The sequence below is a fragment of the Oncorhynchus gorbuscha genome, unplaced genomic scaffold (genome assembly GCF_021184085.1).
Source record: "Oncorhynchus gorbuscha isolate QuinsamMale2020 ecotype Even-year unplaced genomic scaffold, OgorEven_v1.0 Un_scaffold_1058, whole genome shotgun sequence".
Classification (NCBI taxonomy): domain Eukaryota; kingdom Metazoa; phylum Chordata; class Actinopteri; order Salmoniformes; family Salmonidae; genus Oncorhynchus; species Oncorhynchus gorbuscha.
This window is the reverse complement of record NW_025745957.1, coordinates 115406-140000: the sequence shown is the minus strand read 5'-3', so window position 1 is coordinate 140000 and position 24595 is coordinate 115406. Positions and strand designations below refer to the sequence as shown.

Here is a 24595-nt window from a genome sequence, read left to right as displayed (position 1 = left end):
ATTAGAGACCTGACTCACTCTACCCCCCCAGTTCCATGGTGATTAGAGACCTGACTCTCTCTACCCTTCCCCCAGTTCCATGGTGATTAGAGACCTGTCTGTCTCTACCCCACCCCCAGCTCCATGGTGATTAGAGACCTGTCTCTCTCAACCCCCACCACCCCCAGCTCCATGGTGATTAGAGACCTGACTCACTCTACCCCCCCCCAGCTCCATGGTGATTAGAGACCTGTCACTCTCAACCCCCCCAGCTCCATGGTGATTAGAGACCTGTCTCTCTTTACCCCCCCCACCCCCCAGCTCCATGGTGATTAGAGACCTGTCTCTCTCTACCCCCCAGTTCCATGGTGATTAGAGACCTGTCTCTCTTTACCCCCCCCAGCTCCATGGTGATTAGAGACCTGTCTCTCTCAACCCCCCTCAGCTCCATGGTGATTAGAGACCTGTCTCTCTTTACCCCCCCAGCTCCATGGTGATTAGAGACATGTCTCTCTCTACCCCCAGTTCCATGGTGATTAGAGACCTGTCTCTCTCTACCCCCAGTTCCATGATGATTAGAGACCTGTCTCTCTCTACCCCCAGATCCATGGCGATTAGAGACCTGTCTCTCTCTACCCCCTCAGTTCCATGGTGATTAGAGACCTGTCTCTCTCTACCCCCCAGTTCCATGGTGATTAGAGACCTGTCTCTCTCTACCCCCCAGTTCCATGGTGATTAGAGACCTGTCTCTCTCTACCCCCCAGTTCCATGGTGATTAGAGACCTGTCTCTCTCTACCCCCAGTTCCATGGTGATTAGAGACCTGTCTCTCTCTACCCCCAGTTCCATGGTGATTAGAGACCTGTCTCTCTCTACCCCCAGTTCCATGGTGATTAGAGACCTGACTCTCTCTACCCCCAGTTCCATGGTGATTAGAGACCTGTCTCTCTCTACCCCCAGTTCCATGGTGATTAGAGACCTGTCTCTCTCTACCCCCAGTTCCATGGTGATTAGAGACCTGTCTCTCTCTACCCCCAGTTCCATGGTGATTAGAGACCTGTCTCTCTCTACCCCCAGTTCCATGGTGATTAGAGACCTGTCTCTCTCTACCCCCAGTTCCATGGTGATTAGAGACCTGACTCTCTCTACCCCCAGTTCCATGGTGATTAGAGACCTGTCTCTCTCTACCCCCAGTTCCATGGTGATTAGAGACCTGTCTCTCTCTACCCCCAGTTCCATGGTGATTAGAGACCTGTCTCTCTCTACCCCCAGTTCCATGGTGATTAGAGACCTGTCTCTCTCTACCCCCAGTTCCATGGTGATTAGAGACCTGTCTCCCTCTACCCCCAGTTCCATGGTGATTAGAGACCTGTCTCTCTCTACCCCCCCCCAGCTCCATGGTGATTAGAGACCTGTCTCTCTCTACCCCCCAGTTCCATGGTGATTAGAGACCTGACTCTGCGTAGTGCTGCCAGCTTCGGATCCTTCCACCTGATCAGACTGCTGTATGATGAGTACATGTACTACCTGGTAGAACACAGAGTGGCCCAGGCTAAAGGAGAGACGCCCATCGCTGTCATGGGAGAGGTACACACACACACACCCTGATAGAACACAGAGTGGCCCAGGCTAAAGGAGAGACACCCATCGCTGTCATGGGAGAGGTACACACACACACACACCTGATAGAACACAGAGTGGCCCAGGCTAAAGGAGAGACACCCATCGCTGTCATGGGAGAGGTACACACACACACACACCTACCTGGTAGAACACAGAGTGGCCCAGGCTAAAGGAGAGACGCCCATCGCTGTCATGGGAGAGGTACACACACACACACACACACACACACACACACACACACACACACACACACACACACACACACACACACACACACACACACACACACACACACACACACACACACACACACACACACACACACACACACACACACACACACACACACACACACACACACGATGCACTTCTGATCGTCTCTCTCTCTCTCAGTTTGCCAGTGTGGGCAGGAGTCTGAACTGTCAGGACCCTGATAAAGGTAATGTCTCACCCTGCAACCCTTCATCTCTAATAATGTGGCCACAATAAACCTGTAAACGGTTAATATATCTGTGTGTGTGTCTCAGATGAGGAAGAGGATGAGGAGGAGAGTGATGAAGAGGGGGTAGAGATGACCGTGCCGTCTAACTCCGCTGGTCTGGGAGATGGGGAGGAGTCCCTGGAGCCACCCGTCAAGCTAGCCAGGACTGACCCCCGGGGACTGTTCAATACCACACACACAGAGTGACTCACACACACCCAACACGCACGCACACTGACAACTGAAACACACGCTCTCGACTTGGCCGTTGGCTAACATGACACACACACACACACCCTCAACAACACACTCATCCTTTGCCTTAATGATAGTTTGCTATGAGCCTGTTTGTGATCCCAATGCCATTAAGTTCCTTATCTGTTCCTGCAACCTCACACACCCTGTCTGTCTGCACCTTGATCTCGTGTGTGTGTGTGTGTGTGTGTGTGTGTGTGTGTGTGTGTGTGTGTGTGTGTGTGTGTGTGTGTGTGTGTGTGTGTGTGTGTGTGTGTGTGTGTGTGTGTGTGTGTGTGTGTGTGTGTGTGTGTGTGTGAGCGAAGGAGAGGTTTCACAAGCTTACCTTTTCATCTTTTAGTTATCATGGTTCCTCATTGTTCCTCATCACCTTCATTGTGACATCAGAGACCGTAACCTCTTCACTAGACACACTGGTCCTTCATTGTGACATAAGGGACAGTGACCTCTTCACTAGACACACTGGTCCTTCATTGTGACATAAGGGACAGTGACCTCTTCACTAGACACAAGAGACAGTGACCTCTTCACTAGACACACTGGTCCTTCATTGTGACATAAGAGACAGTGACCTCTTCACTAGACACACTGGTCCTTCATTGTGACATAAGAGACCGTGACCTCTTCACTAGACACACTGGTCCTTCATTGTGACATAAGGGACAGTGACCTCTTCACTAGACACACTGGTCCTTCATTGTGACATAAGGGACAGTGACCTCTTCACTAGACACAAGAGACAGTGACCTCTTCACTAGACACACTGGTCCTTCATTGTGACATAAGAGACAGTGACCTCTTCACTAGACACACTGGTCCTTCATTGTGACATAAGAGACCGTGACCTCTTCACTAGACACACTGGTCCTTCATTGTGACATAAGGGACAGTGACCTCTTCACTAGACACACTGGTCCTTCATTGTGACATAAGGGACAGTGACCTCTTCACTAGACACAAGAGACAGTGACCTCTTCACTAGACACACTGGTCCTTCATTGTGACATAAGAGACAGTGACCTCTTCACTAGACACACTGGTCCTTCATTGTGACATAAGAGACCGTGACCTCTTCACTAGACACACTGGTCCTTCATTGTGACATAAGAGACGGTGACCTCTTCACTAGACACACTGGTCCTTCATTGTGACACAAGAGACGGTAACCTCTTCATGAGACACACTGGTCCTTCATTGTGACATAAGAGACAGTGACCTCTTCACTAGACACACTGGTCCTTCATTGTGACATAAGAGACAGTGACCTCTTCACTAGACACAAGAGACAGTGACCTCTTCACTAGACACAAGAGACAGTGACCTCTTCACTAGACACAAGAGACAGTGACCTCTTCACTAGACACACTGGTCCTTCGTTGTGACATAAGGGACAGTGACCTCTTCACTAGACACAAGAGACAGTGACCTCTTCATGAGACACACTGGTCCTTCATTGTGACATAAGGGACAGTGACCTCTTCACTAGACACAAGAGACAGTGACCTCTTCATGAGACACACTGGTCCTTCATTGTGACATAAGAGACAGTGACCTCTTCACTAGACACAAGAGACAGTGACCTCTTCATGAGACACACTGGTCCTTCATTGTGACATAAGAGACGGTGACCTCTTCACTAGACACACTGGTCCATTGTGACATAAGAGACGGTGACCTCTTCACTAGACACACTGGTCCTTCATTGTGACACAAGAGACGGTAACCTCTTCACTAGACACACTGGTCCTTCATTGTGACATAAGGGACGGTGACCTCTTCACTAGACACACTGGTCCTTCGTTGTGACATAAGGGACGGTAACCTCTTCACTAGACACATTGGTCCTTCATTGTGACATAAGGGACGGTGACCTCTTCACTAGACACACTGGTCCTTCGTTGTGACATAAGGGACGGTAACCTCTTCACTAGACACACTGGTCCTTCATTGTGACATAAGGGACGGTGACCTCTTCACTAGACACACTGGTCCTTCATTGTGACATAAGGGACGGTGACCTCTTCACTAGACACACTGGTCCTTCGTTGTGACATAAGAGACGGTAACCTCTTCACTAGACAGGGTAACAGTCTGTTCCAGATTTGACCAACTTATCCCACTAATTAACATTACCACTAGCTTGGCAACTTGTTGTTGGATGCAGAAACAGTCTTGTACGAATACAGTGGCTGAGATTCAATCTGAGGTGTGTTGTAGCACCCTGAACATTTAAAGGTAATATCTGACTGAGCTGACATATGCAACATTTACCGTGAACACGCTGAGGAACACTGCCTTTAAATGGGGCACTGTCAACAGAGGTTTACAACGTACCTCTGACTGAATCCCTTCCTATATGTCCCTGTCAGAGGTCTACAACGTACCTCTGACTGAATCCAGACCTATATGTCCCTGTCAGAGGTCTACAACGTACCTCTGACTGAATCCAGACCTATATGTCCCTGTCAGAGGTCTACAACGTACCTCTGACTGAATCCCTTCCTATATGTCCCTGTCAACAGAGGTCTACAACGTACCTCTGACTGAATCCAGACCAATATGTCCCTGTCAGAGGTCTACAACGTACCTCTGACTGAATCCAGACCTATATGTCCCTGTCAACAGAGGTCTACAACGTACCTCTGACTGAATCCAGACCTATATGTCCCTGTCAAAAGTTTGGACACTCATTCCAGGGTTTTTCTTTACTTTTACTATTTTATACATTGTATAATAATAGTGAAGACATCAAACTTTGAAATAACACATATGGAATCATGTAGTAACCCAAAATATATATATTTGAGATTCTTCAAAGTAGCCACCCTTTGCCTTGATGACAGCTTTGTCTTTACAACTATTCTACAATGTAGAAAATAGTATAAATAAAAACCCTGGAATGAGTAGGCGTGTCCAAACTTTTGATTGGTTCTGTGTGAGTCAGTCAACCTGCATGGCTCCAACCTTCTGTCCTCACCTTACCCACCCACTGTCCTGACGGCCATAGAGAGAGAAGGGGAGAGAGATTTACTGCGTTTGCCCGAGCCAGGTGTAGAGTTGTTACCTCTTAGACAACCACTTAGTGTGTCCCAAACGGAATCCCATCGGTACTTCAACAGGGCAGCATTCAGGACGGCTCATCAAAGAGTCTAAGTATGAATATGTTAATATCCCTCCGTGAACTGAGACTGAAGGGGTCTTGATCAGTGGAGTTCTGATGTGGTGTAGAGGATGGGGGGTGTAGTTCCATACAGGGCAGCATTCAGAAAAGTATGTTTTAGTGTATTTTTATTATTTGGCCAACTAAGAGATGACCTGTGCCTTGTAGAGCGAGACAACGCTGGTGGTTGAATCCCAAATGGCTCCCTGTATAGTGCACTTTTTTGGACCTGAGCCCTATTGACCATGGTCTAAAGTAGTGCACTATATAGGGACTAGGGCTCTGGTCTAATGTAGTGTACTATATAGGGACTAGGGTTCTGGTCTAATGTAGTGCACTATATAGGGACTAGGGTTCTGGTCTAATGTAGTGCACTATATAGGGACTAGGGTGCCATTTCGAAGACAACCTGTGTTTTAAATTAGATCTGATTAATAAAGTGTTTCTAAACCTGTGACATTTTGTTCCTCTTTGGTATTATGAGTTATAGCAGGCATATGTAGTGTCATAAGAGAGAGGGCAGCCATAATGCATCCTGTTTCTATCCCATTCATTTGTCCCTCCGTCGTCATGCATCCACACACAACAGTAAAGTCATATCCCACCAGCAGGATACAGACCTTCACAGAAACATCTCTAATCTGTGATTGGACAACAAGGTCAGAAGTTACACGCAACGTTGTATCCATGGCAACCGTAACTGCCAGCTCGTAGAATCAGCAAAAAGTCAGAACAGATCAGTGAATGTGTATTTGAAATGTTACTTTAGTGACTATCATATTTATTCAACCATTATGGCCTTATTTCAACAGTATGTGCAGCATATTGATGTACTATCCAGAGTATTTAGCTACTGTATTACTATTGTATTACAAGATACCTAGTATATGTTTTGTAGACCTTTGTATTGAATCTCTGTGACTAGAGTTTGTAGTTTATCAGTACTCAGTCGTTGCCATATAAAGACGTGATACCAGCCCACCTTCAGCCATTAAATACTTTACCAGTGTTTCCCCTCTTCAGTCTCTTAAAACGTAACTTTGTGTTTCTCCTTCACACACACACAGGAAACAGCCACAAGGTGAATCTTTCAATTTATTTTTATCAAAAAATAATCAAGTGAACCATGCTCTCTCCTTCCAATCTTAAAATACAGCCAGATAATGACAGGCTTGCTTAAACTCCATTTCCCATAAGCCTCTGCTCCATCTAGGGTTGTAACTTTCCTAAAAAAAGATTTCTGGGATGAAGGACTAGGCAGTAAATCTGGGAAAGTTAACTCCATCACATACAAATACATTTATAAAGGGGATAATCTGAACTGAAACCCTATTCCCTTTGTAGTGCACTACTTTTGACCAAAGCCCTATGAGAGCTTATGAGGCTCTGGACAAAACGTAGTGCACTACATAGGGAGCCATGTTGGACGCAATCCAAGAAGAAATCTGTCGATGGTAAAATGAGAGACATGATGGTGAAGTTGCCCTTAGACACTGATCTGCGGTCAGTTTAACATTTCCCCCCACTAATGGTTAAGGTTAGGATTGGGGGAGGGGAAGCTGATCCTAGATCTGTACCGAGGGGGAACGTCAGTCCCTCCAGAGCGACAAATAACAGGATTGGTTCCGGTTCATGTGTAGGCCCTGTTTCAGACAGACCTGGATCAAACCAGATCGAACTGGACAAAGCTGGCTTAGAGGAGTGGCCTTTAGGTTGCGAGAACAGCAGCAGAATCAGAGGCATGAGGACCACACAACATCTCTCTCACACACAGTCATAAAACGGAAAATTACACCAAACAAACCGAACTAAAAACCCACAGTAAAATCATCTTTGTTCAATCCAGCTCTGGATCCATGGGTGCAAATCGTGTTACATTATATCGCCAAACAAAAACAGAACATGTGGAAAACACAATGCCTCGTTTCTTCCATCCTACAACATCACACACAGAGGCAGGTGCACAGATTCACGTTGGCGACATGTCGTAACTGAGTCATGACAACATGGCACCCTATTCCCTAAATCAGGGGTTTTCAACTCTGACCCTAGGTCCGGAGCCTGCTTTCTGGTCTACCTGATCATTAATTGCACACCCACCTGGTGTCCCAGGTCTAAATCAGTCCCTGATTAGAGGGGAACAGTGGAACTGGTGTCCCAGGTCTAAATCGGTCCTTGATTAGAGGGGAACTGGTTTCCAGGTCCAGAGTGGAGTCTGAAGGTCCCATATAGAGCACCACTTCTCACCACAGGCATAATGGAAACGTAGTGCACCACATGTGGAATAGGAGGGAATAGGGGGGAATAGGAGGGAATAGGGTGGAATAGGAGGGAATAGGGTGGAATAGGGTGGAATAGGAGGGAATAGGGTGGAATAGGAGGGAATAGGGTGGAATAGGAGGGAATAGGGTGGAATAGGGTGGAATAGGAGGGAATAGGGTGGAATAAGGTGGAATAGGAGGGAATAGGGTGCCATTTGAGAGGGATTCTATGACTGTTACTGTAGCAGCTAAACAGGCTTGCTGTATGTGTGTCGGTGTGTGGATGGGTGTGTGTGACAGTCCGAGCCTCTGGTGTCAGGACACCCCTCTGTTGTCCCTCATAGTATGATCCAGGTACTCCGGTCGCTGTCAGCCAACACCTGTAGAGAGGAACCTAGACAGAAGAGAGGGGGACAAACAGAAAAATAAATAGATTTGAATAATTAATTTACATAAAGTGTGTGTTTCATTTAACCCTTATTTTACCAGGTCAGTTGACTGAGAAACATTCTCATTTACAGCAACGACCAGGGGAATAGTTACAGGGAGAGGAGGCAACGACCAGGGGAATAGTTACAGGGGAGAGGAGGCAACGACCTGGGGAATAGTTACAGGGGAGAGGAGGCAACGACCAGGGGAATAGTTACAGGGGAGAGGAGGCAACGACCTGGGGAATAGTTACAGGGGAGAGGAGGCAACGACCTGGGGAACAGTTACAGGGGACAGGAGGCAACGACCTGGGGAATAGTTACAGGGGAGAGGAGGCAACGACCTGGGGAATAGTTACAGGGGAGAGGAGGCAACGACCTGGGGAATAGTTACAGGGGAGAGGAGGCAACGACCTGGGGAACAGTTACAGGGGAGAGGAGGCAACGACCTGGGGAATAGTTACAGGGGAGAGGAGGCAACGACTAGGTGACTGTGATGGTATGAGGGCCAGATTGGGATTTTAGCCACGACACCGGAGTTAACACCCCTACTCTTACGATAAGTGCCATGGGATCTTTAATGACCTCAGAGAGTCAGGACACCCGTTTAATGTCCCACCCGAAAGATGGCATCCTACACAGGGCAATGTCCCCAATCACTGCCCTGGGGAATTTGGATATCGTTTTTTAAACCAGAGGAAAGAGAGGCTCATATTGGTCCTCCAACACCACTTCCAAAAGCATCTGGTAGGGGATATGGTAGTGGGTATGGGATATGGTAGTGGGTAGGGATATGGTAGTGGGTATGGGATATGGTAGTGGGTAGGGGATATGGTAGTGGGTATGGGATATGGTAGTGGGTATGGGATATGGTAGTGGGTAGGGGAATGGGGTATGGTAGTGGGTATGGGATATGGTAGTGGGTATGGGGTATGGTAGTGGGTATGGGGTATGGTAGTGGGTATGGAGTATGGTAGTGGGTATGGAGTATGGTAGTGGGTATGTGGTGGATTTGATTGTGGTATGGTAGTGGGTATGGGGTATGGTAGTGGGTATGGGATATGGTAGTGGGTATGGGATATGGTAGTGGGTATGGGGTATGGTAGTGGATTTGATCGTGGTATGGTAGTGGGTAGGGGATATGGTAGTGGGTAGGGGATATGGTAGTGGGTAGGGGATATGGTAGTGGGTAGGGGATATGGTAGTGGGGGATATGGTAGGGGTATGGTAGGTATGGTAGGGGATATGGTAGTGGGTATGGGATATGGTAGTGGGTAGGGGATATGGTAGTGGGTAGGGGATATGGTAGTGGGTAGGGGATATGGTAGTGGGTATGGGATATGGTAGTGGGTATGGGATATGGTAGTGGGTATGGGATATGGTAGTGGGTATGGGATATGGTAGTGGGTATGGGTGGTATGGTAGTGGGTATGGGATATGGTAGTGGGTATGGGATATGGTAGTGGGTATGGGATATGGTAGTGGGTATGGGATATGGTAGTGGGTATGGTAGTGGGTAGGGGATATGGTAGTGGGTATGGGATATGGTAGTGGGTATGGGATATGGTAGTGGGTATGGGATATGGTAGTGGGTATGGGGTATGGTAGTGGGTATGGGATATGGTAGTGGGTATGGTAGTGGGTAGGGGATATGGTAGTGGGTATGGGATATGGTAGTGGGTATGGGATATGGTAGTGGGTATGGTAGTGGGTATGGGATATGGTAGTGGGTATGGTAGTGGGTATGGGATATGGTAGTGGGTATGGGATATGGTAGTGGGTAGGGGATATGGTAGTGGGTAGGGGGTATGGTAGTGGGTAGGGGATATGGTAGTGGGTAGGGGATATGGTAGTGGGTAGGGGATACGGTAGTGGGTAGGGGATACGGTAGTGGGTATGGGATACGGTAGTGGGTATGGGATATGGTAGTGGGTATGGGGTATGGTAGTGGGTAGGGGATATGGTAGTGGGTATGGGATATGGTAGTGGATTTGGTAGTGGTATGGTAGTGGGTATGAGATATGGTAGTGGGTATGGGATATGGTAGTGGGTATGGGATATGGTAGTGGGTATGGTAGTGGGTATGGGGTATGGTAGTGGGTATGGGGTATGGTAGTGGGTATGGGGTATGGTAGTGGGTATGGGATATGGTAGTGGGTATGGGGTATGGTAGTGGGTATGGGATATGGTAGTGGATTTGATCGTGGTATGGTAGTGGGTATGGAATATGCTAGTGGGTATGGGATATGGTAGTGGGTATGGGATATGGTAGTGGGTATGGGATATGGTAGTGGGTATGGGATATGGTAGTGGGTATGGGGTATGGTAGTGGGTATGGTAGTGGGTATGGGGTATGGTAGTGGGTATGGGGTATGGTAGTGGGTATGGGGTATGGTAGTGGGTATGGGGTATGGTAGTGGGTATGGGGTATGGTAGTGGGTATGGGGTATGGTAGTGGGTATGGGGTATGGTAGTGGGTATTTGATCGTGGTATGGTAGTGGGTAGGGGATATGGTAGTGGGTTTGATCGTGGTATGGTAGTGGGTATGGTAGTGGGTTTGATCGTGGTATGGTAGTGGGTATGGTAGTGGGTTTGATCGTGGTATGGTAGTGGGTAGGGGATATGGTAGTGGGTAGGGGATATGGTAGTGGGTATGGGGTATGGTAGTGGGTATGGGGTATGGTAGTGGGTATGGGGTATGGTAGTGGGTATGGGGTATGGTAGTGGGTTTGATCGTGGTATGGTAGTGGGTAGGGGATATGGTAGTGGGTAGGGGATATGGTAGTGGGTATGGGATATGGTAGTGGGTATGGGATATGGTAGTGGGTAGGGGATATGGTAGTGGGTAGGGGATATTTTAGTGGGTATGGGGTATGGTAGTGGGTAGGGGATATGGTAGTGGGTATGGGATATGGTAGTGGGTATGGTAGTGGGTATGGTAGTGGGTATGGTAGTGGGTAGGGGATATGGTAGTGGGTAGGGGATATGGTAGTGGGTATGGGATATGGTAGTGGGTATGGGATATGGTAGTGGGTAGGGGATATGGTAGTGGGTATGGGATATGGTAGTGGGTATGGTAGTGGGTATGGGATATGGTAGTGGGTATGGGATATGGTAGTGGGTATGGTAGTGGGTATGGTAGTGGGTATGGTAGTGGGTAGGGGATATGGTAGTGGGTAGGGGATATGGTAGTGGGTATGGGATATGGTAGTGGGTATGGGATATGGTAGTGGGTAGGGGATATGGTAGTGGGTATGGGATATGGTAGTGGGTATGGTAGTGGGTATGGGATATGGTAGTGGGTATGGTAGTGGGTATGGTAGTGGCAATGGTAGTGGGTATGGGGTATGGGGTATGGTAGTGGGTAGTGGGTATGGTAGTGGGTATGGTAGTGGATTTGATCGTGGTATGGTAGTGGGTATGTGGTGTGCAGGGCCTCGTTGGTCATGCGATTGATGTTTTGTCCACTGTGTATATATAGCGTGTGTACCTTTGTGCAGGGCCTCGTTGGTCATGCGGTTGATGTAACGAGAGCTGCTCTCCGGAACCAGCCACTTCATCACTGTGTTCACACAAGACTTCCTGTACGAACTCCATACACTGCCACTACAGGACGGGAGAGAAGAGGGAGAGATGAAGACTTCCTGTACGAACTCCATACACTGCCACTACAGGACGGGAGAGAAGAGGGAGAGATGAAGACTTCCTGTACGAACTCCATACACTGCCACTACAGGACGGGAGAAAAGAGGGAGAGATGAAGACTTCCTGTACGAACTCCATACACTGCCACTACAGGACGGGAGAAAAGAGGGAGAGATGAAGACTTCCTGTACGAACTCCATACACTGCCACTACAGGACGGGAGAAAAGAGGGAGAGATGAAGACTTCCTGTACGAACTCCATACACTGCCACTACAGGACGGGAGAGAAGAGGGAGAGATGAAGACTTCCTGTACGAACTCCATACACTGCCACTACAGGACGGGAGAGAAGAGGGAGAGATGAAGACTTCCTGTACGAACTCCATACACTGCCACTACAGGACGGGAGAGAAGAGGGAGAGATGAAGACTTCCTGTACGAACTCCATACACTGCCACTACAGGACGGGAGAGAAGAGGGAGATATGAAGAGATATCCTCTCACCTGGTCTGACCCTTGACCTCAGTGAGGTCACCGACCCCGACGGTGTGACACACTCCTGTGTTGAGGTCCCAGCTCACCTGCAGACTGGAGTGGTAGGTGTTGGGCCTGGAAGACAACTACCAGTTAGTGTGAGTGACAGTTAGAGGCAATTAAAACAGCCCTCCAGACCCCAGAACACCTCACCAGGTGACTAGAGGTAAACAGCCCTCCAGACCCCAGAACACCTCACCAGGTGACTAGAGAGGAAAACAGCCCTCCAGACCCCAGAACCTTTCACCAGGTGACTAGAGAGGAAAACAGCCCTCCAGACCCCAGAACACCTCACCAGGTGACTATAGAGAGGAAAACAACCTTCCAGACCCCAGAACACCTCACCAGGAGACTAGAGAGGAAAACAGCCCTCCAGACCCCAGAACACCTCACCAGGTGACTAGAGAGGAAAACAGAGGGAAAACAGCTCTCCAGACCCCAGAACACCTCACCAGGTGACTAGAGGAAAACAGAGGGAAAACAGCTCTCCAGACCCCAGAACACCTCACCAGGAGACTAGAGAGGAAAACAGCCCTCCAGACCCCAGAACACCTCACCAGGTGACTAGAGAGGAAAACAGAGGGAAAACAGCCCTCCAGACCCCAGAACACCTCACCAGGTGACTAGAGAGGAAAACAGAGGGAAAACAGCCCTCCAGACCCCAGAACACCTCACCCGGTGACTAGAGAGGAAAACAGAGGGAAAACAGCTCTCCAGACCACCTCACCAGGAGACTAGAGAGGAAAACAGAGGGAAAACAGCCCTCCAGACCCCAGAACACCTCACCAGGTGACTAGAGGAAAACAGAGGGAAAACAGCCCTCCAGACCCCAGAACACCTCACCAGGTGACTAGAGAGGAAAACAGCCCTCCAGACCCCAGAACACCTCACCAGGTGACTAGAGAGGAAAACAACCCTCCAGACCCCAGAACACCTCACCAGGTGACTAGAGAGGAAAACAGCCCTCCAGACCCCAGAACACCTCACCAGGTGACTAGAGAGGAAAACAGCCCTCCAGACCCCAGAACACCTCACCAGGTGACTAGAGAGGAAAACAGCCCTCCAGACCCCAGAACACCTCACCAGGTGACTAGAGAGGAAAACAACCTTCCAGACCCCAGAACACCTCACCAGGAGACTAGAGAGGAAAACAGCCCTCCAGACCCCAGAACACCTCACCAGGTGACTAGAGAGGAAAACAGAGGGAAAACAGCCCTCCAGACCCCAGAACACCTCACCAGGTGACTAGAGAGGAAAACAACCCTCCAGACCCCAGAACACCTCACCAGGTGACTAGTCAGGAAAACAACCCTCCAGACCCCAGAACACCTCACCAGGTGACTAGAGAGGAAAACAGCCCTCCAGACCCCAGAACCTTTCACCAGGTGACTAGAGAGGAAAACAGCCCTCCAGACCCCAGAACACCTCACCAGGTGACTAGAGAGGAAAACAGCCCTCCAGACCCCAGAACACCTCACCAGGTGACTAGAGAGGAAAACAGCCCTCCAGACCCCAGAACACCTCACCAGGTGACTAGAGAGGAAAACAGCCCTCCAGACCCCAGAACACCTCACCAGGTGACTAGAGAGGAAAACAGCCCTCCAGACCCCAGAACACCTCACCAGGTGACTAGAGAGGAAAACAGCCCTCCAGACCCCAGAACACCTCACCAGGTGACTAGAGAGGAAAACAGCCCTCCAGACCCCAGAACACCTCACCAGGTGACTAGAGAGGAAAACAGCCCTCCAGACCCCAGAACACCTCACCAGGTGACTAGAGAGGAAAACAACCTTCCAGACCCCAGAACACCTCACCAGGAGACTAGAGAGGAAAACAGCCCTCCAGACCCCAGAACACCTCACCAGGTGACTAGAGAGGAAAACAGAGGGAAAACAGCCCTCCAGACCCCAGAACACCTCACCAGGTGACTAGAGAGGAAAACAACCCTCCAGACCCCAGAACACCTCACCAGGTGACTAGTCAGGAAAACAACCCTCCAGACCCCAGAACCCCTCACCAGGTGACTAGAGAGGAAAACAGCCCTCCAGACCCCAGAACACCTCACCAGGTGACTAGAGAGGAAAACAGCCCTCCAGACCCCAGAACACCTCACCAGGTGACTAGAGAGGAAAACAGCCCTCCAGACCCCAGAACACCTCACCAGGTGACTAGAGAGGAAAACAGCCCTCCAGACCCCAGAACACCTCACCAGGTGACTAGAGAGGAAAACAGCCCTCCAGACCCCAGAACACCTCACCAGGTGACTAGAGAGGAAAACAGCAGCCTCCAGACCCCAGAACACCTCACCAGGTGACTAGAGAGGAAAACAACCCTCCAGACCCCAGAACACCTCACCAGGTGACTAGAGAGGAAAACAGCCCTCCAGACCCCAGAACACCTCACCAGGTGACTAGAGAGGAAAACAGCCCTCCAGACCCCAGAACAGCCCTCCAGACCCCAGAACACCTCACCAGGTGACTAGAGAGGAAAACAGCCCTCCAGACCCCAGAACACCTCACCAGGTGACTAGAGAGGAAAACAGCCCTCCAGACCCCAGCCCGAACACCTCACCAGGTGACTAGAGAGGAAAACAGAGGGAAAACAGCCCTCCAGACCCCAGAACACCTCACCAGGTGACTAGAGAGAAAACAGCCCTCCAGACCCCAGAACACCTCACCAGGTGACTAGAGAGGAAAACAGCCCTCCAGACCCCAGAACACCTCACCAGGTGACTAGAGAGGAAAACAGCCCTCCAGACCCCAGAACACCTCACCAGGTGACTAGAGAGGAAAACAGCCCTCCAGACCCCAGAACACCTCACCAGGTGACTAGAGAGGAAAACAGCCCTCCAGACCCCAGAACACCTCACCAGGTGACTAGAGAGGAAAACAGCCCTCCAGACCCCAGAACACCTCACCAGGTGACTAGAGAGGAAAACAGCCCTCCAGACCCCAGAACACCTCACCAGGTGACTAGAGAGGAAAACAGCCCTCCAGACCCCAGAACACCTCACCAGGTGACTAGAGAGGAAAACAGCCCTCCAGACCCCAGAACACCTCACCAGGTGACTAGAGAGGAAAACAACCCTCCAGACCCCAGAACACCTCACCAGGTGACTAGAGAGGAAAACAGCCCTCCAGACCCCAGAACACCTCACCAGGTGACTAGAGAGGAAAACAGAGGGAAAACAGCCTCCAGACCCCAGAACACCTCACCAGGTGACTAGAGAGGAAAACAACCCTCCAGACCCCAGAACACCTCACCAGGTGACTAGAGAGGAAAACAGCCCTCCAGACCCCAGAACACCTCACCAGGTGACTAGAGAGGAAAACAGCCCTCCAGACCCCAGAACACCTCACCAGGTGACTAGGGAAAACAGCCCTCCAGACCCCAGAACACCTCACCAGGTGACTAGAGAGGAAAACAGCCCTCCAGACCCCAGAACACCTCACCAGGTGACTAGAGAGGAAAACAGCCCTCCAGACCCCAGAACACCTCACCAGGTGACTAGAGAGGAAAACAGCCCTCCAGACCCCAGAACACCTCACCAGGTGACTAGAGAGGAAAACAGCCCTCCAGACCCCAGAACACCTCACCAGGTGACTAGAGAGGAAAACAGCCCTCCAGACCCCAGAACACCTCACCAGGTGACTAGAGAGACCCCAGAAAACAGCCCTCCAGACCCCAGAACACCTCACCAGGTGACTAGAGAGGAAAACAGGTGACTAGAGAGGAAAACAGCCTCCAGACCCCAGAACACCTCACCAGGTGACTAGAGAGGAAAACAAAAACCCTCCAGACCCCAGAACACCTCACCAGGTGACTAGAGAGGAAAACAGCCCTCCAGACCCCAGAACACCTCACCAGGTGACTAGAGAGGAAAACAGCCCTCCAGACCCCAGAACACCTCACCAGGTGACTAGAGAGGAAAACAGCCCTCCAGACCCCAGAACACCTCACCAGGTGACTAGAGAGGAAAACAGAGGGAAAACAGCCCTCCAGACCCCAGAACACCTCACCAGGTGACTAGAGAGGAAAACAGCCCTCCAGACCCCAGAACACCTCACCAGGTGACTAGAGAGGAAAACAGCCCTCCAGACCCCAGAACACCTCACCAGGTGACTAGAGAGGAAAACAGCCCTCCAGACCCCAGAACACCTCACCAGGTGACTAGAGAGAGAAAACAGAGGGAAAACAGCCCTCCAGACCCCAGAACACCTCACCAGGTGACTAGAGAGGAAAACAGCCCTCCAGACCCCAGAACACCTCACCAGGTGACCAGCCCAGACCCCAGAACACCTCACCAGGTGACTAGAGAGGAAAACAACCCTCCAGACCCCAGAACACCTCACTAGGAGACTAGAGAGGAAAACAGGTGACTAGAGAGGAAAACAGCCCTCCAGACCCCAGAACACCTCACCAGGTGACTAGAGAGGAAAACAGCCCTCCAGACCCCAGAACACCTCACCAGGTGACTAGAGAGGAAAACAACCCTCCAGACCCCAGAACACCTCACCAGGTGACTAGAGAGGAAAACAGCCCTCCAGACCCCAGAACACCTCACCAGGTGACTAGAGAGGAAAACAGCCCTCCAGACCCCAGAACACCTCACCAGGTGACTAGAGAGGAAAACAGCCCTCCAGACCCCAGAACACCTCACCAGGTGACTAGAGAGGAAAACAGCCCTCCAGACCCCAGAACACCTCACCAGGTGACTAGAGAGAAAACAGCCCTCCAGACCCCAGAACACCTCACCAGGTGACTAGAGAGGAAAACAGCCCTCCAGACCCCAGAACACCTCACCAGGTGACTAGAGAGGAAAACAGCCCTCCAGACCCCAGAACACCTCACCAGGTGACTAGAGGGAAAACAGCCCTCCAGACCCCAGAACACCTCACCAGGTGACTAGAGAGGAAAACAGCAGCCTCCAGACCCCAGAACACCTCACCAGGTGACTAGAGAGGAAAACAGCCCTCCAGACCCCAGAACACCTCACCAGGTGACTAGAGAGGAAAACAGCCCTCCAGACCCCAGAACACCTCACCAGGTGACTAGAGAGGAAAACAGCCCTCCAGACCCCAGAACACCTCACCAGGTGACTAGAGAGGAAAACAGCCCTCCAGACCCCAGAACACCTCACCAGGTGACTAGAGAGGAAAACAGCCCTCCAGACCCCAGAACACCTCACCAGGTGACTAGAGAGGAAAACAGAGACTAGGAAAAAACCCCTCCAGACCCCAGAACACCTCACCAGGTGACTAGAGAGGAAAACAGCCCTCCAGACCCCAGAACACCTCACCAGGTGACTAGAGAGGAAAACAGCCCTCCAGACCCCAGAACACCTCACCAGGTGACTAGAGAGGAAAACAGCCCTCCAGACCCCTCAGGTGAACACCTCACCAGGTGACTAGAGAAAACAGGAAAACACCTCACCAGGTGACCAGCCCTCCAGACCCCAGAACACCTCACCAGGTGACTAGAGAGGAAAACAACCCTCCAGACCCCAGAACACCTCACCAGGTGACTAGAGAGGAAAACAGCCCTCCAGACCCCAGAACACCTCACCAGGTGACTAGAGAGGAAAACAGCCCTCCAGACCCCAGAACACCTCACCAGGTGACTAGAGAGGAAAACAACCCTCCAGACCCCAGAACACCTCACCAGGTGACTAGAGAGGAAAACAACCCTCCAGACCCCAGAACACCTCACCAGGTGACTAGAGAGGAAAACAGCCCTCCAGACCCCAGAACACCTCACCAGGTGACTAGAGAGGAAAACAGCCCTCCAGACAGCCCTCCAGACCCCAGAACACCTCACCAGGTGACTAGAGAGGAAAACAGCCAGCCCTCCAGACCCCAGAACACCTCACCAGGTGACTAGAGAGGAAAACCCCTCCAGACCCCAGAACACCTCACCAGGTGACTAGAGAGGAAAACAGCAGCCTCCAGACCCCAGAACACCTCACCAGGTGACTAGAGAGGAAAACAACCCTCCAGACCCCAGAACACCTCACCAGGTGACTAGAGAGGAAAACAGCCCTCCAGACCCCAGAACACCTCACCAGGTGACCAGGTGACTAGAGAAAACCAGACCCCAGAACACCTCACCAGGTGACTAGAGAGGAAAACAACCCTCCAGACCCCAGAACACCTCACCAGGTGACTAGAGAGGAAAACAACCCTCCAGACCCCAGAACACCTCACCAGGTGACTAGAGAGGCCCTCCAGACCCCAGACACCTCACCAGGTGACTAGAGAGGAAAACAGCCCTCCAGACCCCAGAACACCTCACCAGGTGACTAGAGAGGAAAACAACCATCCAGACCCCAGAACACCTCACCAGGTGACTAGAGAGGAAAACAACCCTCCAGACCCCAGAACACCTCACCAGGTGACTAGAGAGGAAAACAGCCCTCCAGACCCCAGAACACCTCACCAGGTGACTAGAGAGGAAAACAGCCCTCCAGACCCCAGAACACCTCACCAGGTGACTAGAGAGGAAAACAGCCCTCCAGACCCCAGAACACCTCACCAGGTGACTAGAGAGGAAAACAGACCCCAGAACACCTCACCAGGTGAAAACAGCCCTCCAGACCCCAGAACACCTCACCAGGTGACTAGAGAGACCCCAGAAAACAGAGACCCCAGAACACCTCACCAGGTGACTAGAGAGGAAAACAACCCTCCAGACCCCAGAACACCTCACCAGGTGACTAGAGAGGAAAACAGCCCTCCAGACCCCAGAACACCTCACCAGGTGACTAGAGAGGAAAAAACAGCCCTCCAGACCCCAGAACACCTCACCAGGTGACTAGAGAGGAAAACAGCCCTCCAGACCCCAGAACACCTCACCAGGTGACTAGAGAGGAAAACAGCCCTCCAGACCCCAGAACACCTCACCAGGTGACTAGAGAGGAAAACAGCCCCTCCAGACCCCAGAACACCTCACCAGGTGACTAGAGAGGAAAACAGCCCTCCAGACCCCAGAACACCTCACCAGGTGACTAGAGAGGAAAACAGCCCTCCAGACCCCAGAACACCTCACCAGGTGACTAGAGAGGAAAACAGCCCTCCAGACCCCAGAACACCTCACCAGGTGACTAGAGAGGAAAACAGAGGGAAAACAGCCCTCCAGACCCCAGAACACCTCACCAGGTGACTAGAGAGGAAAACAGCCCTCCAGACCCCAGAACACCTCACCAGGTGACTAGAGAGGAAAACAGCCCTCCAGACCCCAGAACACCTCACCAGGTGACTAGAGAGGAAAACAGCCCTCCAGACCCCAGAACACCTCACCAGGTGACTAGAGAGGAAAACAGCCCTCCAGACCCCAGAACACCTCACCAGGTGACTAGAGAGGAAAACAGCCCTCCAGACCCCAGAACACCTCACCAGGTGACTAGAGAGGAAAACAGCCCTCCAGACCCCAGAACACCTCACCAGGTGACTAGAGAGGAAAACAGCCCTCCAGACCCCAGAACACCTCACCAGGTGACTAGAAAACAGCCCTCCAGACCCCAGAAACCTCACCAGGTGACTAGAGAGGACAGACCCCAGAACACCTCACCAGGTGACTAGAGAGGAAAACAGCCCTCCAGACCCCAGAACACCTCACCAGGTGACTAGAGAGGAAAACAGCCCTCCAGACCCCAGAACACCTCACCAGGTGACTAGAGGAAAACAACCCTCCAGACCCCAGAACACCTCACCAGGTGACTAGTCAGGAAAACAACCCTCCAGACCCCAGAACACCTCACCAGGTGACTAGAGAGGAAAACAGCCCTCCAGACCCCAGAACACCTCACCAGGTGACTAGAGAGGAAAACAGCCCTCCAGACCCCAGAACACCTCACCAGGTGACTAGAAGGAAAACAGCCCTCCAGACCCCAGAACACCTCACCAGGTGACTAGAGAGGAAAACAGCCCTCCAGACCCCAGAACACCTCACCAGGTGACTAGAGAGGAAAACAGCCCTCCAGACCCCAGAACACCTCACCAGGTGACTAGAGAGGAAAACAGCCCTCCAGACCCCAGAACACCTCACCAGGTGACTAGAGAGGAAAACAGCCCCTCCAGACCCCAGAACACCTCACCAGGTGACTAGAGAGCCCTCCAGACCCCAGAAACCTCACCAGGTGACTAGAGAGAAAAACAGCCCTCCAGACCCCAGAACACCTCACCAGGTGACTAGAGAGGAAAACAGAGGGAAAACAGCCCTCCAGACCCCAGAACACCTCACCAGGTGACTAGAGAGAGAAAACAGCCCTCCAGACCCCAGAACACCTCACCAGGTGACAGGTGACTAGAGAGAAAACAGGTGACTAGAGAGGAAAACAGAAAACAGCCCTCCAGACCCCAGAACACCTCACCAGGTGACTAGAGAGGAAAACAGAGGAAAACAGCCCTCCAGACCCCAGAACACCTCACCAGGTGACTAGAGAGGAAAACAGCCCTCCAGACCCCAGAACACCTCACCAGGTGACTAGAGAAAACAGCCCTCCAGACCCCAAACACCTCACCAGGTGACTAGAGAGAAAACAGCCCTCCAGACCCCAGAACACCTCACCAGGTGACTAGAGAGGAAAACAGCCCTCCAGACCCCAGAACACTCCAGACCCCAGAACACCTCACCAGGTGACTAGAGAGGAAAACAGCCCCTCCAGACCCCAGAACACCTCACCAGGTGACTAGAGAGGAAAACAGCCCTCCAGACCCCAGAACACCTCACCAGGTGACTAGAGAGGAAAACAGCCCTCCAGACCCCAGAACACCTCACCAGGTGACTAGAAGGAAAACAGCCCTCCAGACCCCAGAACACCTCACCAGGTGACTAGAGAGAGAAAACAGCCCTCCAGACCCCAGAACACCTCACCAGGTGACTAGAGAGGAAAACAACCAGACCCCAGAACACCTCACCAGGTGACTAGAGAGGAAAACAGCCCTCCAGACCCCAGAACACCTCACCAGGTGACTAGAGAGGAAAACAGCCCTCCAGACCCCAGAACACCTCACCAGGTGACTAGAGAGGAAAACAGCCCTCCAGACCCCAGAACACCCACCAGGTGACTAGAGAACACCTCAGACCAGAACACCTCACCAGGTGACTAGAGAGGAAAACAGCCCTCCAGACCCCAGAACACCTCACCAGGTGACTAGAGAGGAAAACAGCCCTCCAGACCCCAGAACACCTCACCAGGTGACTAGAGAGGAAAACAGCCCTCCAGACCCCAGAACACCTCACCAGGTGACTAGAGAGGAAAACAGCCCTCCAGACCCCAGAACACCTCACCAGGTGACTAGAGAGGAAAACAGCCCTCCAGACCCCAGAACACCTCACCAGGTGACTAGAGAGGAAAACAGCCCTCCAGACCCCAGAACACCTCACCAGGTGACTAGAGAGGAAAACAGCCCTCCAGACCCCAGAACACCTCACCAGGTGAGGAAAACAGCCCTCCAGACCCCAGAACACCTCACCAGGTGACTAGAGAGAACAGAGGGAAAACAGCTCTCCAGACCCCAGAACACCTCACCAGGTGACTAGAGAGGAAAACAACCCTCCAGACCCCAGAACACCTCACCAGGTGACTAGAGAGGCCCTCCAGAAACACCTCACCAGGTGACTAGAGAGGAAAACAGAGACCCCAGAACACCTCACCAGGTGAAAAGGAAAACAGCCCTCCAGACCCCAGAACACCTCACCAGGTGACTAGAGAGGAAAACAACCCTCCAGACCCCAGAACACCTCACCAGGTGACTAGAGAGGAAAACAACCCTCCAGACCCAGACCCACAGGTGACTAGACAGCCCTCCAGACCCCAGAACACCTCACCAGGTGACTAGAGAGGAAAACAGCCCTCCAGACCCCAGAACACCTCACCAGGTGACTAGAGAGGAAAACAGACCCCAGAACACCTCACCAGGTGACTAGAGAGGAAAACCCTCCAGACCCCAGAACACCTCACCAGGTGACTAGAGAGGAAAACAGCCCTCCAGACCCCAGAACACCTCACCAGGTGACTAGAGAGGAAAACAGCCCTCCAGACCCCAGAACACCTCACCAGGTGACTAGAGAGGAAAACAACCATCCAGACCCCAGAACACCTCACCAGGTGACTAGAGAGGAAAACAGCCCTCCAGACCCCAGAACACCTCACCAGGTGACTAGAGAGGAAAACAGCCCTCCAGACCCCAGAACACCTCACCAGGTGACTAGAGGAAAACAGCCCTCCAGACCCCAGAACACCTCACCAGGTGACTAGAGAGGAAAACAGAGGGAAAACAGCCCTCCAGACCCCAGAACACCTCACCAGGAGACTAGAGAGGAAAACAGCCCTCCAGACCCCAGAACACCTCACCAGGTGACTAGAGAGGAAAACAGAGGGAAAACAGCTCTCCAGACCCCAGAACACCTCACCAGGTGACTAGAGAGGAAAACAGAGGGAAAACCCCTCCAGACCCCAGAACACCTCACCAGGTGACTAGAGAGGAAAACAACCCTCCAGACCCCAGAACACCTCACCAGGTGACTAGAGAGGAAAACAGCCCTCCAGACCCCAGAACACCTCACCAGGTGACTAGAGAGGAAAACAGAGGGAAAACAGCCCTCCAGACCCCAGAACACCTCACCAGGTGACTAGAGAGGAAAACAGAGGGAAAACAGCCCTCCAGACCCCAGAACACCTCAGACTAGAGAGGAAAACAGCCCTCCAGACCCCACACCTCACCAGGTGACTAGAGAGGAAACAGAAAACAGAGGAAAAACAGCCCTCCAGACCCCAGAACACCTCACCAGGTGACTAGAGAGGAAAACAGAGGGAAAACAGCCCTCCAGACCCCAGAACACCTCACCAGGTGACTAGGTGACCCCAGAACACCTCACCAGGTGACTAGAGAGGAAAACAGCCCCAGAACACCTCCAGGTGACTAGAGAGGAAAACAGCCCTCCAGACCCCAGAACACCTCACCAGGTGACTAGAGAGCCCTCCAGACCCCAAAACAGGTGACTAGAGAGGAAAACCCTCTCAGACCCCAGAACACCTCACCAGGTGACTAGAGAGGAAAACAGCCCTCCAGACCCCAGAACACCTCACCAGGTGACTAGAGAGGAAAACAGCCCTCCAGACCCCAGAACACCTCACCAGGTGACTAGAGAGGAAAACAGCCCTCCAGACCCCAGAACACCTCACCAGGTGACTAGAGAGGAAAAACAGCCCTCCAGACCCCAGAACACCTCACCAGGTGACTAGAGAGAAAACAGCCCTCCAGACCCCAGAACACCTCACCAGGTGACTAGAGAGGAAAACAACCCTCCAGACCCCAGAACACCTCACCAGGTGACTAGAGAGGAAAACAGCCCTCCAGACCCCAGAACACCTCACCAGGTGACTAGAGAGGAAAACAGCCCTCCAGACCCCAGAACACCTCACCAGGTGACTAGAGAGGAAAACAGAAAAACAGCCCTCCAGACCCCAGAACACCTCACCAGGTGACTAGAGAGGAAAACAGCCCTCCAGACCCCAGAACACCTCACCAGGTGACTAGAGAGGAAAACAGCCCTCCAGACCCCAGGTGACTACACCTCAGACCAGGGTGACTAGAGAGGAAAACAGCCCTCCAGACCCCAGAACACCTCACCAGGTGACTAGAGAGGAAAACAGCCCTCCAGACCCCAGAACACCTCACCAGGTGACTAGAGAGGAAAACACAGCCCTCCAGACCCCAGAACACCTCACCAGGTGACTAGAGAGGAAAACAACCCTCCAGACCCCAGAACACCTCACCAGGTGACTAGAGAGGAAAACAGCCCTCCAGACCCCAGAACACCTCACCAGGTGACTAGAGAGGAAAACAGCCCTCCAGACCCCAGAACACCTCACCAGGTGACTAGAGAGGAAAACAGCCCTCCAGACCCCAGAACACCTCACCAGGTGACTAGAGAGGAAAACAGCCCTCCAGACCCCAGAACACCTCACCAGGTGACTAGAGAGGAAAACAGCCCTCCAGACCCCAGAACACCTCACCAGGTGACTAGAGAGGAAAACAGCCCTCCAGACCCCAGAACACCTCACCAGGTGACTAGAGAGGAAAACAGCCCTCCAGACCCCAGAACACCTCACCAGGTGACTAGAGAGGAAAACAGCCCTCCAGACCCCAGAACACCTCACCAGGTGACTAGAGAGGAAAACAGCCCTCCAGACCCCAGAACACCTCACCAGGTGACTAGAGAGGAA

General features: G+C 51.8%; 2 protein-coding genes and 1 long non-coding RNA gene across 6 annotated transcripts in view; 2 read left to right on the top strand and 1 right to left on the bottom strand.

Moving 5' to 3' along the window:
* LOC124021124 (MHC class II regulatory factor RFX1-like) overlaps nucleotides 1–2970 on the top strand; it is a 33454-nt gene extending 30484 nt beyond the window's left edge. For both annotated transcript variants that reach the window (XM_046336453.1, XM_046336454.1), the window contains 3 exons: nucleotides 1412–1565; nucleotides 1995–2040; nucleotides 2129–2970. In XM_046336453.1, the coding sequence (XP_046192409.1) occupies nucleotides 1412–1565; nucleotides 1995–2040; nucleotides 2129–2289 (361 nt within the window). In that variant the 3' untranslated portion in view covers nucleotides 2290–2970. The remainder of the gene's footprint in view (nucleotides 1–1411; nucleotides 1566–1994; nucleotides 2041–2128) is intronic.
* Nucleotides 2971–2977: 7 nt separating this feature from the next.
* LOC124021128 lies at nucleotides 2978–4989 on the top strand. Its single transcript, XR_006836203.1, has 2 exons — nucleotides 2978–4658; nucleotides 4809–4989. It is a non-coding gene; the product is annotated as an uncharacterized LOC124021128 (long non-coding RNA).
* A 1585-nt stretch (nucleotides 4990–6574) lies between these two features.
* dcaf15 (DDB1 and CUL4 associated factor 15) overlaps nucleotides 6575–24595 on the bottom strand; it is a 46948-nt gene continuing 28927 nt past the window's right edge. For 2 of the 3 annotated variants that reach the window (XM_046336464.1, XM_046336463.1), the window contains exons 11-13: nucleotides 12337–12441; nucleotides 11678–11793; nucleotides 6575–8152 (exon numbers count right to left, since the gene is read on the bottom strand). In XM_046336464.1, the coding sequence (XP_046192420.1) occupies nucleotides 8097–8152; nucleotides 11678–11793; nucleotides 12337–12441 (277 nt within the window). In that variant the 3' untranslated portion in view covers nucleotides 6575–8096. Of the gene's footprint in view, nucleotides 8153–11677; nucleotides 11794–12060; nucleotides 12290–12336; nucleotides 12442–24595 lie in introns of those variants that run through there. The other variant, XM_046336465.1, reaches the window with a different exon arrangement.